The 18,723-nt window shown below is 38.2% G+C and overlaps 1 protein-coding gene across 1 annotated transcript in view; it reads right to left on the bottom strand.

Annotated features, from left to right (window-relative positions):
* Positions 1-18,723, bottom strand: part of ryr2b (ryanodine receptor 2b (cardiac)) — a 78,377-nt gene that overhangs the window by 8,664 nt on the left and 50,990 nt on the right. The window contains 19 exon segments of the mRNA XM_036594153.1: positions 604-740; positions 2,489-2,531; positions 2,624-2,754; positions 4,930-5,112; positions 7,210-7,296; positions 7,473-7,620; positions 7,901-7,965; positions 8,073-8,864; positions 9,929-10,458; positions 11,187-11,268; positions 11,531-11,635; positions 13,360-13,488; positions 13,639-13,727; positions 14,129-14,209; positions 14,383-14,456; positions 14,865-14,941; positions 15,566-15,645; positions 17,798-17,897; positions 18,567-18,620. Coding sequence (XP_036450046.1) covers positions 604-740; positions 2,489-2,531; positions 2,624-2,754; positions 4,930-5,112; positions 7,210-7,296; positions 7,473-7,620; positions 7,901-7,965; positions 8,073-8,864; positions 9,929-10,458; positions 11,187-11,268; positions 11,531-11,635; positions 13,360-13,488; positions 13,639-13,727; positions 14,129-14,209; positions 14,383-14,456; positions 14,865-14,941; positions 15,566-15,645; positions 17,798-17,897; positions 18,567-18,620 — 2,987 coding nt within the window.

Raw genomic sequence — 18,723 nt, 5'->3', positions numbered from 1 at the left:
TATCATTTAGGCCTAATACTGTTCTTTAACTAAGCCTCAATTCAGGCGTTTGCTAATACAGACCTTTCACTGAGTCATGGTTCAGGTGTATGCTGGGTAGAAATACACTTGATCTTTCTCTGATCTCTCAGATATTTTCATTACAGCTGCTTTCACTGGGATAAAGTGTTTGACTCTTTATACCCAATCAAAGAAAAGGCATTTTTTCCAGACTTCTAAAGTGAGGTTACAGATTAAAGCTAACCCTCTTATGCTCCCTAAGGTGTATGCGCTTTGAAACACCTCTCCTTGCATTTTATTTCATTATATCTCATTCAAAGCTCATGAAAACAAGCAGAGAATGTCTAAAGTCAAAAGTCAAAAGTAGAAAGGGAGATATTTTATTGTGATGTGACTTAAAAGTGATTGTTGTGTGTACAGTCTATAATACATTCCTATGAAAGTACTTATATAATCAAATAAATAAATAAATAGTTACGTAATAAAAAATGTTATATATATATAAGTTTAATTTAAAAGCATTTTGTATTAAAAACAACAAAAGCGTATAGGTCTAGTCAACAGTAAAAATGATATTAGTATCACTCATGCACAGAAACCCACAGAGCACTGATGAGACTCTCACGGGATGGTGTCCTCCTGTCCTGTGCCTCAGAGCTAAAGTCCAGCGCCGTTTTATCCAAACCCAGCAGCTCACTAATCCGAGCGGAGCCGTACAATTCACCGTACTTAGCCATCACCTGCCACATTCCGCACATAAAAAATAGCATTTTGCACAGTGTATCACATGCAGAAGCACATGAAAGTAATCATTCAGAGAAGATATAACCAGGGATGCATTGATACCACTTTTCCCCATCTGATACCAATACCTGTTCCTCAAGTACTGCCCGATACAGAGCACTAGTACCGATACTAACTACATCTAATCCTAATATTTATACAATTCCACTTTTTAAAAACTTTTTTCCTACGAACTGTTTTGTCACCAATTACACACACACACACACACACACACACACACACACACATATATATATATAGAAGTGCACTGCAGGCAGGGCTAGTGGACCACAGGCTCTTCATTACCCCAAGAGACTGGTTCCTTCCTTATGCTTTATGTCTCTCTAACGTTCGCTGCCTCAATAACAATCTGGACTAACTTCAACTCAGACTGTAACTGACTACACAGTGGGAGATGAGTGATTACTGAAAGGCGCCTGACTTATCCATTCATGCAAGGGGCTCGCATTAGTGTGCTTTACACTGTAAATACATTCTTAACAGACTTATTTGTATGATGCTGAAGAAACTTTTTTTTTAATTAAGAATTCCAACTGGTACATCACCCACTACTATTTCCTTGATCACAAAATACTGGTGGTTTTGACACAAGCATTCTTACTGCTTCTTGTCAACCCACACTGATGTGTTGTTAAGCTCCAGCATGCAGGCACGCATCTCTCAGCAGCGTGCATGCTTCATGGTACTGGTCGGCATTCTCACAAGCAGTTTCATGAGGAGCCGTCTGGTACGCTTTTCCAACAGGACTGAAGAAGATACACATATGCTAAGACTTTGTTGGCTACTTAAAATCACTTGTTGGTAGGCAAACAGGTTTTAAATGAATTTTTTTTGGAAATAAATCCAGACACAGGCATCAACTTCACTATTCATATTAGAAATCACAAGCATTTAAGCACAAGCCTTAAGATCAAATGTGTTCAAATTTATGAAAATATACATTCAAACATGCCCGGACTTCGACTGGTATGGTCATCAATGAGTGTATTAAGCGTATTAATGTAGTAACACACCCAAAATTCCTCTATAAGCATATAATTACACATGCAAACACATTTTTACAATTTCTGCATAATTCAATCACTGAGCCAGTCTGAGTGGTTTTAGTGTGAAATGGTTCACTGTAGAGAAACTTACCAGCATTTCTATACAATAGTGGTAAGAGGAACCAGAGCTTGCACAGTCCACAACACAAATGTAGAAATTTTATCTGTTATTAGAAATAAACAGTGAGCCTAAACATGATAAAAATAATGTTAAATAACTTGGGCTTGTTTTGACTGACAACACCCTGTATGTACCTCTCCACTATGAATGGACTGAAAAAATATATCTTAGGTCAAAGGCTTATCTTAAATCTATTATAAAACAATGTCTCAGGCATCAGGTAGTGTATCCATAACCACGGCTTTTAGAGGTAGTAAATGCTACAGCTGTCTGGTTCTTATCACCACTGCTGTGAAAAATATTGAGTCTGCAAGTGTCTCTAAAGTAGGGGATTTCATAATAAACCACTCTGAATGTCTTTGTTTATAAGTTAATAATTTAATTATGCAGAATCTTTACCCTTTAACTCTTACAGTGATCATCTAGGCTTGATTCATGCAGTGTTAAATTTAACGCAAACAGATTAGTGTTAATTCAACACTGGCATTTTACTGAAATACTGTGCTTAAATCTGTACCTTTCTCTTCACAAATTTATCCCAGTAATTACTTGGATAAGACCTGAGAAATGACAAAACAGAGCAGGTTTATTTCTGCTGTAGGAAGATGAACAACACTTACGGCAGGTTTGTAACGCAGTCACAGGCACTTACGGAGTGTTAATGACCAGTCTGTCCCACTGGCCTTTGATATCATCTTCAGAAGGTTGCTTTGTCACATAGACACCATCAAACTCCATCTTGCGTGCCAGTTCCTTCTCCCGCTTAAAGATCACTAAGGGAACCTGAGAGACACATACAGCAAACAGCTACAAAACATAAATATATAGAATATGTGTAGTTGTGTTTATGTGTATATGTGTGTGTGTGTGTGTGTGTGTGTATATATGTGTGTGTGTGTGAAATCTGATTCATGTGAGAGAGGCTCAGACTTAAACAGCAAACGAAGAAAATGGCTAAAATTTGGGGCAATAAATGTACAGTTGATCTATAGCAACACATTCAAGACAGACTCAACAATAGAGCCACATTCACACCAAAAGTCCATTTATTTAGGAAATATGCTGATTTATCTCATCACAACATACAGCGCATCCCCATAATACAGCCAATACAGAGAGATGCATTCAAACCCTCCTATGTTAATCATGTGTGTTTCACTTGTTTCTGCTGCCTGCCACTACAGAAGCATGCATAAGTAGTGGGTTTAGTAGGGCATGAAGATCAGATGGTGGGGGCATTGCCCCACTGAATGGTCCCCTGAAGGTGGACCTGCATTTACCCTATGGATATTCATGTGATTTTCAAGATCAGGTTCATGTGAAGATAAAAACTCAAGAAAACAATGTTAATAAATTAATTGAAAGTAATACTATTGAGCTAATCCTATTGGCTAAAATTTGAGCAAATAAGACGAATGTAGTTTTGTATAACTTGTGGTTACGCAGAAAATAATGCAATTAATTGTGATAAATTACTTGAATTGCTGGACAGCCCTTTTTAATTTATACATTCATTTATATGTTTATTTCTAAATGTGTATATATTTAAACAGTATATCGCTGCTGTTGGAAGAAAACGTCAAAAATCTCTATTTTTGACGTTTTTAAAAACCTGTTGCCTATTAGATTGTGTGTAAATTTCATGATGAATGGACTAAAAGAAATGAACCAAAATGACTTGGAAAAAATTCTGTTTCCACTGACTTACATTAAAATGTAAAGTATGTTTTTTCCTTCTCCTGTAAAGTTATCATTTTGGAGATACAAGGTTTTCTTCCGACAACAGCGAAATATTTATGTTGCTGTAAAACAAAACACACATATCCCCCCATGGATAAGTAAAGTAATTCTGTCTACTTATAGTTTGACTGCCAGATGCAGCGTAGACAACCACAGGCAGTGGCATCAAAATATCCGCATAAATCAGTCGGTGAAATTTAAACAAACTCATTCAGAGTGGTTTGATGTGAAATGATGTGAGATGTTTCACTGTAGAGAAACTTACAGACTCAGATTTAATTACAATGGTGGTGATGGGAACCAGGGGTCACCATGTCTACAACACAAATATAACTATTTTATTTACTATCTCAAATGACCAGTAAACCTACATGTGTCTTCTGAGTTTTTAAAAGTTATGCCGATAATGGTAAAATAGTGGTAAAGATGAAAAAATAAGTTTTCTTTGAGGATTATTTTCTTTATAATATCCTGCCTGCTCCTCTCTACCATCAACGTATTTTTAAAAATATGTTTTAGGACCGAAACTTTATTACAAACTATTGTAAAGCAATGCTTCAGGCATCAGGCAGTGTTTGCATAAATATTTGGTGTAATAACTTTCTATGAGGGAGCTTAACCTACTAAGAGGCATTAAACTACTTAGACGTCTGGTTCCTATCCCCACCACTGTGAATAACTCCGACTGTGTGAGTTTCTCTAGAATGGCGCATTTCGCATGAAACCACTTTAAATGACTTTACATCATAACAATTTAATTATGCAGCACTTTTGAAAAATCAGTGGAATTCACTTTCAAGTTGAAACCTTCAAATAAAGTGTTTTCACTCAGCATTGAGTAACACTAGCAAGCATGACTAATGCTCATAAGGAAACTGATCTTGGGTCTCAGCCCCCTCAGTTCAAAGCCATATTGTAAAGGTGGGCATCATTCCAGGGAGTCACAAACTGATGGAGTTACTTTATGAATTCACCACACCAGAGCTGTTCAAGGATTCAGTCCTCAAGGAGCCACACTTTGTTCTCTACACCTTTGTTCTATTCGAGCTCCACACACACCTGGAGCGAGGTAATCAACTTTTGTAGAGTGCTGATTAACTGGCGCAGGTGTGCTGGAATAACAGAACCAAATCCATTACTGCAAAGCTGCCAGAAGATAAAGGTTTAATATGTGAGTGAACATGTGCAGCTTGCATATATCTGCAAAACCAGACTTGCCTTCAGACAGTAGTAGCCAATGATAGAACAGAAAGCAATAAGAGTGTGTAAGACAGCTAGACAGCGGAGAACAGGCTCCATGTAACCGCTTTCCCCCAGGACAAAACACACAGCCCCTCCATTCTCTTCTCTGAGATCAGTCACACGTTCCTCAGTTCCACCATCAGCTTCGTTGGAGGACACCTGGTACAGACAGAAGCCACACTCACTGTCCATTTTGTTAGAAACACCAACCCTTCACTAATAGTCCACTTTATGAGCTCCATTATATAGCTGTATAATTACAGACTGTAGCCCATCTGTTGTTGCTGTTGGTCTGTTTCTGATCACAGGGCTGTTGCTGTCCAGATATTATTTGGGTGGTAGACCATTCTCAGCACAGCAGCAACACTGACATGGTAGCAAGAAGCAAGATGGTGCTATAAGGTAGTGGTTTCTAATAAAGTGTCTGAGTATATCCAGAATACAATGATACAATTTCAGTTAATTAGCACACTTTATCTATGGAGAGAAAACTGAAATGCAATCACTGCAGTGGAAAAACGTGAAATTCAATGCACATATGACATTATTTTTTAATAGTGACACGCAGAATATGTGAAAAAATGAAAAACAAAACCTCTTTTACATTGTTTCCACGTCGCTTGACCTCTTTACTGAAAAACAATGCATGATGATTTGCATTTTAAATGTTGAATTCATGTCAGAGTTGAATACAATCCAAAAAAGCCTCGTATCTCCAAAATGGTAACTTTACAGGAGAAGGAAAAAAGCTACTTTACTTTTAATGTAAATGGAACCAGACTTTTTTCCCCCAAGTCATTTTGGGCCATTTCTTTTGGTCCATTCATCATTAAGTTTACACACAATGTAAAGAGCAACAGGCATTTTCAAATGATATCAAAAACTGAAAAACGGCAAAAGTAGAGATATGAGGTTGAATAATGTTAAAACAATGTTAAATCAATGTAATGGATCTTTTACTTATCATTTTGGCCTGTTTTCCACATTACTGTGTAAATGCAGTCTTATGCCTGAATGGCATTTCACTGTGTTGGTTGTATTTCAATGAAGTACAAAAAAGAGGTTAAGAGACATGAAAACACTGTAACGGGGGTTTTGCTTTTCATTTCACGTCACCTATGGGAAAGTAATGTGTGCACTGTATTTTTACTGTTTTAACTGATATGACTGTACTTCAACGAAGAAAATCCGGTAACACTTTCTATGAATGTCACCTTTGTAAGCATCTATAAACACATTTATAACATGTTATAATGTATTCATAAGGCATTATAAACATGGTTATAAATATTTATAAATAAGAATGACACTTTATAGCCATGTTTATTATACATTATGAATTGTTACTATAATGCATTATAAATAGTGTTAATAACATGTTATAATGTCAGTGCCAAAGAAGTCAGTCCCAGCTTGGAGAGCATAAAGACAAATACCAAGCTAACGGTGGTGTACATTACCTTTCCCACACTGGGTAAAACACTGATGGCAGCCCTAGTTTAAAATCTGACATTTGAAGCCTGTAATGTGCTTTACTGTGTATGTTTTAGTGTTTCAGTAAATCCTTCAGTAAATACTTCAACTTGAAGCCTCACTCTTAACACTGGAGGAGGCTTTAGTACAGTACGCTTCACTTTACTTAGAGCGGACAAATACAACTTATGAGCTCTTATAATTTGTTATGATCAGTACTTATAATCTATTGTGTTAACAATTCATAATGCATGATAAACATGGCTATAACGTATAATGCATTTTTATAAATATTTATAGCTATGTTTATAATGTCTTATGAATGCATTATAACATGTTATGAATGTGTTCATAGATGCTTATAAAGGTGACATTCATAGAAAGTGTTACCGAAAATCCTTTCAAAGTACTACACAGTGAAAAGCAAGTCATGCTTTCATTACATTTTAAAGTGGATTGCGTTCAATTCTGACACAAATTCAGCATTTTATTTTTTTCATGCAAATCATCATGCATTGTTTTTTCTGTGAAGAGGTCAAACGATGGTAAAACAACACAATTCTGGTAATTGGTAAAGTGATGTCACAAGTGATTCACATTTTTCCACTGTAGTGACTGCCTTTCAATTTGACATGAATTCCTCTCCACACATTATCACTCAGTAATGTGTAATAGAACAGATTCATTCTTTATTATCACTCAATGTACAGATTTTACTCTAAAAGAAGGTTGATTCAATATGATTGCATGTAAATAGAAGGCTAAGGTGTACATATGTTTCACCTTGTAGAACAGAAGGATGAAATTGATGGTGAAAGCCACACACAGCGCTAGCACTCGCATGTTGTAGAAATTCCTGGCAAAATAATTCTGTGGAAAACAGACATACTAGTTATGACATATCAGATATTTCACATATATGAGCCAAGAGTCTGTGAAAAAAAATGCCAGACGAAGTGGGAGAGTGAGAGAGAACAGAAATAAAAATAAGAATGGAAAAGACCACAAGAAAGAAAAACAAAAAGGGTGATAAATAGCCGCCTTACGAGCAGTTTAGTCTTCCGAGAGCAGATCATTTTCCAAGCAGCTGATTCCTGAACATCTGGCTCCACTGCCTTGTGCGAGCTGGCTTTCCTGATTCTTCTTCTGGGCTTCTGCTCCTTCCTCGTATCCTTCTTCTCATCTTCCTCTCTTCTAAAAAAAAGACACATTTTTCATTTTTGCTCAATAAAAACGTTTTTTTCTGAACAGTAAAATCAAAAAACTGAGGAGCAACTAAAATGAAATCAAAACTGATCTAATGCTGCAGTTGAGACTTTTTTTTGGACAGTTGGGGCAAAAAAAGACTGATTCTAAATAAGGTGTAAATCCACTCTTCATGAAACTGGGGAGAAAAATCCTCAGGCATGAATGTTTGTCATACATGCCATGAAAGCTTGTAAAAAACATAATGTATTCCACCAAATGTACTTACTCAGCCTTTTCAGTCTCGGACTGCTTCTCTTGCTCCTCCAAATCTTCCTCAGACACAACGACCTGCTGTCACATATCACACACAGAAAACTCAAAATTCACACACTGTAGAGCTCAACTGACAGATTAATTAGCAGAGTTTTGGTCTATAAACATTGACAAAAGTATAAAACCTGGAATTTGGAGGGATTGACCAGGTCGCTGAGGCTTTCACTTGACTCTCTGGTCAGCAAAGTATAATGCCCTCCTTTCTTTCTCAGCTGGAGGCCGAATATATCAGTAAGCAGCTGAGGGTTTCTGGACACGGCTGACAAATTGAGGCTCACCGCCCTCAGTACATCCTGAGATGAGAGGGTGTGTGTCTGACCCAGTACCTCAGTGACGCCCTCGTTGACCCCTGTGACCTCATCCAGGGTGGGGTCCTGTAAACTGCCAAAGAGTTCAGAGAATTTCGTCTCTTTGGCAACTTCAATAATCCATCCGCTCAGAAAGACGAGGTAGAGCAGATTGATGAAGAAGCAAATGATGCCTAAAATTATATGAACAACGCCTTTTAGAACATTCTGGAAAAAGAAAAAGATGGCCAATAATAAGCCCCTCACGGTCGTCTTTTTCATCCACTTCCTCAAGTTCTTTACTGAGAGGAGAGAAAGGATCATCATCAAGCCATATAGAGGGGCCAGGAGGATGTATTTCATCTTTGAAGAGAAAGATGAGAAAAAGCCTCTTGGCTTTTCAGCGTCGCCTTTTTCTTCACAGACATTTCCATCCTTCTCTTTTCTTTCCTCCGTTCCATTCTTTTCTATCCCCTTGGCCTCCTCCCCACGGTCAGAGCCAGAGATCTGAGAGGCCAGCTGCATCTCAAAGATGGTGTCCTCACAGAAGTTAACGAACAACTCCATCTTCTCTTTCTCTCCTCCCTCATTCACCATGTCAAAGATGAACTGGCGCTTGCTCTCCTTCACCTGGGTCATTAAAAATATCAAAAAACAATATGTTGTTAGAAATTAAGTGCAACAACAAGGCATTTGTGCAGTACTATTCACTAAGCCAACTATCGTCCTTTCCAAATAACATTAAAATTTCTACCTTCCACAGCACCTTTCCTGCTACATACTTTGGCCCAATCCCATTTCTTATTTTTACCCCTACCCTTGTTTTCATTCATCACCTTGCCCCTTGGAACTGAGTTAGAAGGGGTAGTGGTTGAAATCTTTCCTTATGAAATGGGACCCTCAAATAAAAAAGAGCACTACTTCATTAACAGGCTACTAGCGCTGCTCTGTAGATGAGCCTGCCAGTCTGCAGTGACAGCAGAGGGTAAAGTTCAGTAACCTCACTGCTGGGCTTTAGTTGCATTTAGGGAATCATATGCCTTCAATGATGAGGATGAGACAATTATTTATTATCGCCCACCCCTAATTCTTCAGTGATATGAAGCTGAAGTCAGTTGTTCGAATTTTCCTGCTCCACCTTAAATGGTGCAGCAGCTCTGATGCCTGAGGTGTCAGAACGTAACTGCAGCACCATTTAAGGTGGAACGGGAATTTTAGCTCGCTAGCTACTGAGACATTAGCATACTACTAGTGATTTTTATGCTTGTTATGAAGAAAAGGACCATAATGAAACAACATTAAACTAAGGTAATATAATGGTTATTATCATTTTTAACAGAGAAAAATCTCACATTTGTGGGTTTCTTTGGTCGCTTGCCAGTTTTTCTTTTTCTTTTCTTTGTAGCCCCAACACTTCACCCTACCCCCCCATCTCAACAAAAATTGGGACACCCTACCCCTAGATGTGAAAGCGCAAAACGGAGGGGTAGGGCTAAGTGCTAGGGGCAAGGGGTGAAGTGGAATTGGGCCTTTGTCATGATGTCCTGAAATGACTTTTAATTAAGAAAAGAAGAGGAGACATTACCAATGAGTTTAATTATATTTGTCTTACTGTATTTTAGTATAAGATTCTGCAAAACATACGTTAAAATTTTTGCCTGGCACTGTACCTTTAAGAAATCATCGTTCATTACCTGTGGTTTCTCCCACTGCATGCGGCTCGATTCACTAATCTCAAAGTAGACCCTCTCGATACGCTTCCCGCTGCCCATTATCTCGATCCTGCCCAGGTGAGGCTGGAAGTACCTCAGCACACTTTCAGCCACCTCAAGAAAGTTCTGCAGCCGAGTGTCATGAGGCATGTGCTCGGACAGGTTGGTCAGGAGAACCGCCACGTTGAAGCCGATGTCTTTGGCTGGTTCATGAAAGCGGCTCACGAAGGCCCGGTAATCCAAGAGCTTGTTTTCGTTCATCTCCACGCACGACAGGAGAAACTCTATCTCAGATAGCGTGTAGCGCTTGTAGCCCTCCATGGCCCTCTGGAAGTCCTTCTTGGAGATGAGCCCATGCCCATCTGGGTCATATTCTTTGAAGGAGTCGGAAGACACGAGGTCTTTGAGCTTCAGGAACATATCGAAAAACTTGAGGATCATCTCAACGTTGCTGGATGATTCCACCAGCATGTCTACCATCTGCTTGCCAATTGTCCCATTTACCACATTTCCTAGAACAGGTAACAATAACACAATTTAAAGTGTGCAGGAGATGTTGTTGTTCATGAACCAGTCATGTTATTATGTTATAATTAATGTTAATTGGGCAGTCCTTTTGTCCCTCACTTCACTCATTATCAGCTTTTATTACTACACTCTTAAAAAAGAAGGTTCTTCAATGGTTCTTTAGTAAAGAAAATGGTTCTATATATAGAACCATAAATGCCCTTTGCATAACTAAAGGGTCCTTTGCTTCATGAGATGGTTCTTCAGACTGATGGAGAATGTGCTGTAGATGCTTCCATAAAGAAACTTTTTGAAAAACCCAAAAGGGTTCTGCTATTGTAAAAATGTCAAGCTTGTAACAATAGAAGAACCCTTTTGGTGCTATATAGAACCCTTTTCACAAAGGTTTTATATAGAACCAGCACATTCTCCATCAATCTGAAGAACCATTTCATGATCCAAAGAATCCTTTAATCATGCAAAGGGTTCTATGAGTGTTCATGGTTCTATATAGAACCATTTTCTTTACTTAGGAACCCTTGAAGAGCCATCTTCTTTACATGTGCAAGTTATTGAAGTCATTAAAGTTACTAGATGATTTTTGTTTATTTCTAAGTGGTTGATAAAAAGAATAAAATAACGACAATTAAATTCACTCATTAAAAAAGTGAGCAGAGCTGTTCCCGTGACGTTTCAGGAATAGAAAACCAAATTCTTGAAATATAGTTCTAACCTTCTAGCAAAGACAGCAGCATCACCACCATGTCTTTAAGTAGATCCATCAGTTCCTTCAGCAGCTCAATCTGACTGGAATCCTGGAAACAGCATAATACAGTCACCTCAAATATGTTCAGTAAATATTTAATTAATCAAGTGTCTTTATGCCACATTGTCACATATATGTTTTATATAGTATAACAGTTTTACTTTATTAAGAAGTGTTTTTATGCTAAATCAACAACGCTTAAAATTAATTTAAGTGATTTCATATGAAATGAGTTTCAACACATCCAGTGATTCAGAGAGCCTATATTCTGCCTCGTAAGACTTGTTTTGGGGTCTTTTGCTCTTGCAAACCTGAGATAGTTTCATCTGCATGTGGGCAAAGACGTGCAAGAAGCCCACCACAGCGTCCCACAGGCGACTATGTGCCAGACTCTGCTGGTTCCCAGTGCATGGACCCTGAAAAACATTCAAACAGTGATGAAGCACACACTATGAACACACACAGAATAAACACAAAAAGATTAATGTGTTTCTTGTAGCACAACAAGGATGTTCAATGAGGCATAACTAGAGCTGAAATCAAGACTGTTGAATATAAATTTCTATTGTCTCTTCTCCTGCTGTGCTTGTGCCCTACATTATTTATAAATTAAAAAATCTTGTGTTGTTTTTACACTTTTATTTTTTTATGTTTATGAGCTTAACAGCAATGTGAAATGTAAGAGGACATTTTTTTTTCTTTTTATTTTCTTATTCTATTCACTTATACTGTATTGTTGCCATAATGCCATGCTGTACTGATAAAAGTGTTGCATTGAATTTACTTGATTCTACTGTGTACTTCAGATCCACATAATTAAAATGCATTACACTGATATTCTTGCCCCAAGTAAGTAAAATGTTTTGTATTTGTGTTAATGTAACATATTTCATGTGGATCCACGGATTTTTCAGTATGAATATAAATTATACCCGAAAATATCTATAAGTAAAAGGAAATCTTGTGTTGTGAAATACAAACTTTTACAGAGTGATACAGAGTGATTTTGGCAACACTTATAGACTACATACACAGGGCCTTCATAAAAAAATGCAAAAGCACTGATCAGCACATTTATAAAGCAACACTTGAATATTAATAAACAACTTATGTCAAAAATCACAAATAAATTACATTTCTTTGACACAAGATGCCTTTAATTAAAGTGATGGTAACTTGCTCCATTTCTGAAGTGTTATGAAGCATCATTCCCAAGTACTGGAATGTATAAGGCAGAGACCTAATTAGGAGCACCACATATCAGTTCTGTGAAAGACATAAGTGATAATTTCCATACATATTTTACATGTATGAATACTGTACTCCACTAAAAGAGGAAATACCCTTGGAAAAATATTACTTAAGTAAAAGAATTTCCTTCGGTGTATTTCTGTTTGAGCACAAAAGCACTTTTAAATTTTTTTAAACATATTTAAGCATCAAAATTAAAAGATCATATATAAGTATATATATATTATGTAATATTATTGAAATTAAGAAGGAGGCTATAGTGACTGCAGAGTTAACGCTTATGTTTGCAGACACACAGGTCCCCTTAATAGAAACTGTAAACTGTGCTCAAGTTGACAGGCACAGAACTAATAAACTGCGTTTGTAACTAGGCATCTGGTTACTTCTAAATGAATGCTTCATAACTGTTCATAACGGAACAAATGTCCATCACTTTAGTTTAAGGCCTCTTATGCCAATACAATGTCATTTACTTTATAAAACATCGGATGTCATCTTGTGATCTGTGGCATCAGCTCTTCATCAATGCTCAAGCACTGCTTTACAAATGTTAGTCAATGCTTATATATGTGTTAGAAAGTCAATAGTTAGGTAGCCTTGAAATAAAGTGCTACCATGACTTTTTTTCTTAGATCTGTGGTTCTCCAACCCCTTACAGGGCCTGCACCTGTGAGCAGGCCCACAGTTTTATTACACACTTCTATGACATAAGAATAGCTCAACCAGTTTGCACTGAAGACCCTAAATTGCTGAATAATAAGACTCAGTACATACCTAACCTGGGATTTTAAGGGGTTAAGTATTTTCATACCGTACATTTATTTGCATGTTGTCTTGGGCTAAACCCAAGGATACCCAAGGGTTTCTCATCCAAAATGTTTCTCCTCACCTGAATATATTCAGTAAGTGTATTGAAGACTTGCTTGGCCACCCTGATGGCCTTGGAGAAGTTGCGTTGGCCGTGGTCATCGATCACATCTTTCCCAGAGTAATACCAGTAGAAGTCACTGATAGATTCCTGAACAGAACAAACGATCAAGTACTGTCAAGTATATTCACTACTGAATATTGATCCTGTTTCATAATTTCATAATTAACCTTATCCCTTGTTCTGGTGTGGTGAGTGAATATATATACCCACTGTGACAACTTAGGGGAGCTGATTTACCTGCACTCTGAGCAGGTAGTCCACAGTGGAGATGATGATATTGACTGTGGTGTTGTTTCCTGTCTGAGTCCTCAAATAATTCTGAAAATCTATGCCAAAGTAGTAAGAAAAGGAACATTTTTTTTTACTATTCCTACTTTTCAAATGCAGTTGAAAGAGCTGTGCAGGCACATTAACAAAGAAACAACAAAGCCTCGTACAAACATAAAAAGATAAAACACATTAAAGGATTTAATGTACACTCAAAGAGAAAAACGCATTAAACAAGTGATGCCAAAAAGTAAAGGAAAAGGAAAACAAGCAGAGTAAATACAAGCATAATGCTGATTGTGGTTATATAAGGCGTATTCAAATGAGTGTAAAATCTTAATCTGACAATGTATTCAAAGTAATCTCAAGTCTATATTGACCACATAGTTGGCAATTTCAGAAGTTGAGCACAGAAAACAACTACTAAGTTGTTTCTGTGGTCGAATATGATGACAAACACCTGTATTATGTCCTTCACAAAGCAGCTGAAGAAACCGGAAGAGGTCACAGGTCAACTGCTCATCTGCCATAACCTTATCACCTAAAACCAAGAAAGAGAGAGAGAGGGATAAGAGACAATGTGACAGACAGGCAGATAAAGTAGCCCACAAGTAGACCACTGCAGATATCCCTGCTTTTCTCTCAGTGGCTAACATTACATTTCAAAGACTCTTTCCAAAATTTAGCAAATTGCTCCAGATGTCTGAGATGCACCTGTGTTGTCTTCAGCTGCCACTGCTAAGCCCTCAGCTTTGATCTGCCTCTCGAAAGCATTCAGATCCAACACACTGCAACACAGACGTGCAACACACAGAAGTGCTATACAGACAACTTAACACAAGGTGAAACTACAGACATCTGAATCTAACAGACTGTTGCACATGGGAACAACACAGAGCCTCAACCTACAGTCAAAACATTAACTTTGAAATAAGACTTAAGATTAAAAAAGCCAATTATAAATATGTGCTTTTGGACAAAATAGTATATTTGTTTGTCACTGAAAATAAAAGAAACTGCTTTTTAAGCTGTGACACGTTTTGCTTATTTCCTGGTCAGGAAAAAACGTCACTATTATACTGTATTAAAACTATTTGTATTTATAATAATATTAGTGAAAACACAGTTTACTATGCAGATAAATAGTTATGCTAAAACTTTTGCACAATATTGTATGTATAGTGTCATGCTTTTACCTGCAGGACTGCATGAGACCAGCCAGGCTGTGAAAGAATCCCACATCCCTTTTCTCTCTCAGGTAGTCCAGCATTTTCTGTCAGACACCAAAAAGAAGAAACTAAAAGAGGATCTTAGATTCCAGTCAAAGGCAAAGAAACATATTAATAATGTCACCTTAGTTAAAAAAGAAATTAGAAGGGGAACAATTCATACAGAAATTGAAATACTGAGATTAGCACTAGTTGTGATGATTTATAAATTAAACTTAAACATAAAATAAAACATTCACTGTCCACTTTATTAGAAACCCCTACTTCCACTCTGAAATCCACCTGTTTAATAAATCCACTTTATAGTTAAACAGACTGTAGCCATTTGCGGTCATGCACAATCTGTCTGTCACCCTGTATCCTATTCATCACTGGTTCATTTCTGACCACAGGACTAATATTGACCAGATATTATGTGGGTGGTGGACCACTCTCAGCACAGCAGTGATTCGCCATCCAAAACTATCCATCCATAAGCAGCTCTGTGGTCAGGACCTGAACACTGATGAAGGGCTGGAGGATGCCTAACACAAGCTGAGCATCAACTGATGGGCTAGAGTCTCTAACCTTTCACAAGCAAGGTGGAGCTACAAGGTAGGGGTTTCTAATAAAGTGGCCAGTGAGTGTATATGATCTGTGGTCATACTAAAACATGTACTGAAACTTACCTGCTGTACAGCAGTATTCCCTCCATTCAGGATGGCTATACCAAGCTGAAGAGTGGACGCCGCCACTGGCCCCATAGTACCTGTAAAACATGAAAAGGAACACACACTAGAGCATAACAGAAAGCGAGTCGGCATTCACTGACCTCTTCAAGGATCGGCCTGCTATTTCACATTTACAGAAGATAGCCTTGAAGCTGTTCTTGAGCTACATAAGTCCTCCAATGTCTAACGACTGGCTCTCTAAGCCGTGTGGCATTTGTCCATACAGGCATTGCACACTTAAAGGGAAGACTGCCCATCCGTTGTCCTTGAGGAACAGCGGTTCATTATGATTCCCTGCCAGCTCCAAATACAGCAGAGCAACATGATCAAAGGCTATATCACTCTGATCACGTGCTTCAGGTATACTGGGGCTGAGCAGAAGCGTGGCCTGGCTTAGTGCCATTAAGGGTAAGACAGACAGCCCAGTACAGTGTAAATATTACATCACAGTCTGCCAGAATCCTATTCCATGGCCAAAGATAACTAAGAAGAGAGCTTAAGGCAACACAGAGTTCCTATAAGTCACCAGTCAGAGCAATAAGTGAGAAATATAAGCCAAATGCATCTCACAGAGGTAAAGTGGACTCAATCTTTATGAACTGAATGCTAGCATATTTCCAGAGCTAAACAGTGATTTGAATTGTACTCCATTCTCCTAATATATTAAGGTCTGTGGGTCTTTGTGGACCTGCATGCTGGTACTGATATAAGAACACTTTGTGTGCTGTGTAGGAGCTGTAAGTTTGCTAACATCACCTTGAGATGTTCAGCTACCAGCTAAACCTCTGTCAAAATGGGCTGACTTAGCTTAGGATCAAAAACTAGCAAGTCGACGACTTTGCTAACACAGCAAAACATCAAGCAAGTGCAACAACACAAGACAAGTAAGCTAGCTAATAAGTTATTACTTATTGGTCCAACAGGAAGAAGGCCAGGGGCCATATTACAGAAACTTCCTAAGTCTGAAATCTTATCTTGTCTGCTTAGTCACCATGACAACTTTAGTTAGGACTGAATTTAGCACAGAAGCTATTACAGAACAACAGTTCTTAACTTCATCTTAATCTCATCTATTAATTCCAGATAAGAAAACAGTACTATAGACACATCCTAACATCCTAAGACAACCCCAGAGCTGTCTTAACTTCTGTTTTGACCGTCTGTTTCTATCATTTTGTGAAGTGACAGGCAGCACAGTTCACTATAACTGGCAGAATGACGTTACATTTATCTACACTGAAAACACTGCTTTGACTTGAGTTTTTTCCGTTGAGTTTTTACTGACAGTGTTTTAAAAATCTCAGAAACTGCAGACACGATCTCCACTGACCACTCTTATTACCTTTGTGTGCTAATGTTGATGAAAATTCATCAGATAAAATATTACAGTGATGGTGGGGAATAATGATACAGAGTTGAATGTGTGTCTGTTTATTAGGAGGAATAATGTTGACGCACTCGGCTAAAGCGTTTGGGAAACTGAAACTGAAACTGAAGAGCAGCGACGCTCTGATAAACAGTACGAAGCGGTGACACAATATTTGTAACTTCAAGTTTATATCTCTTTAGTTTTTGTTTACCTTTTTTACATCAGTAACGGTGTAACTAACTGGCGAACTAACTTGATTATTTTAATTATATGTTTACATTTCAGCTGTGAGCATATGGTCAGTTGCTAGGTAACAGACCTTACAGCTAGCTGAAGACCCATAGTAGTTGGTGTGTGATGTGGTACCAAAGATTGTTATGCAGTTGTCGCGACAAGTCTCACGCCCACTGTTACATAGTACAATAGCAGGCATTCTGCGCCCGGAGTGGCAATGACAGAGACACCATTCTCACTATTATAAGTCAGTGTACCAACAAAATGATTTTAATGTAAAACTATTAAATAATATTCTTTTAACTGCACCTGCCACTGTGTTCTTCTGTTTCACCTTATGGACAATCTGGCCAGCTGGTGTTGACCAAAGAATATACCTCTTTTTTCCAGGTTCCCACTCAGGAACTCTGAAATAACCATGAAAAAACTGCTGGTTTTTGACCAGCTACTCAAACAGCTCTAATCTCATAAAGCAAAGTGTGTTAAGAGCGTAGAAGCACAGAAAACAAACCCCAGAACCTGAATGTCTATTATTCACAAGAGATCGCAGAAGGATGCAATAGGTTGCACTGTGGTGGTCTGCTTACCTTTGCTGTCACTGAGCCTCTGTAGGACCATCTCTGCTGCTCCGCGATCATGTAATCGGGCCTGCTGATACAACAGCCTCTGCTTCTCCAGCTCTTTCTCCTGCAATCAATCAATCAATCAATCAATCAGCACACAATAAAAGGAGAAAATGTACAGACTTGAAACTCAAACTGGGATATTCTTCAAGAATCCTTGTGTTTATCAGTAACTGTTTCCAGCCTTCACAAAAACACCATGTCCACTTTATCAGAAACATCCACCTTGTATCTCTACTCACTGTCCACTTTATGAGCTTCATTTACCTTACAGATGCACTATACAGGTGCACAATTACAGACTGTAGCCCACCCCCCACGACTTTCATCATTGGTCAGTTTCTGACCACAGTTTTCCAAATGTTATTTGGGCGGTTGTTCATTCTTAGCACAGCAGTGACAACGACATGGCAGTCATAGCAGGTGTTGCTGGGGTATTTACACACATCAGCATCAGTACTAGGTTGAGAGTGGTCTGCCACCCAAAAATATCCAGCCAAGAGTGGCTTTGTGGTCACAAACTGACCACTGATGAAGGGCTAGAGAATGGCTGGTGTGTTCCTATTAAAATGGACGTGGAGTGCATGTTTCCCTAACAACTGCTTCTCTTTAATAAAGAAAAGAAATTATTGATATAACACATTGTTGTGCAGGGCTTGAATAAATGCCTGCAGAACCAACAGTCTTCAGTAGAGTCAGCAGAGGACCTCTATAAATCATCTTCATGGCTCACCTCAAAGGATTTCACCTCTTTATCATTATTATCGTCATCATCAGTCTGACAGCTCTACGGTGAAATCAGAACAGATCACTTTGGTCACAATGGTCATCTTAGAACTGTAAATACACTTTCTCAGGCAAAGGTACAGAGGTAAGGGTTGTGATGATAT

The sequence above is a fragment of the Colossoma macropomum genome, unplaced genomic scaffold (assembly GCF_904425465.1).
Source record: "Colossoma macropomum unplaced genomic scaffold, Colossoma_macropomum, whole genome shotgun sequence".
In the NCBI taxonomy this organism is placed as follows: Eukaryota; Metazoa; Chordata; class Actinopteri; order Characiformes; family Serrasalmidae; genus Colossoma; species Colossoma macropomum.
The sequence above is the reverse complement of the archived record's forward strand: the minus strand, read 5'-3'. Positions and strand labels throughout refer to the sequence as shown.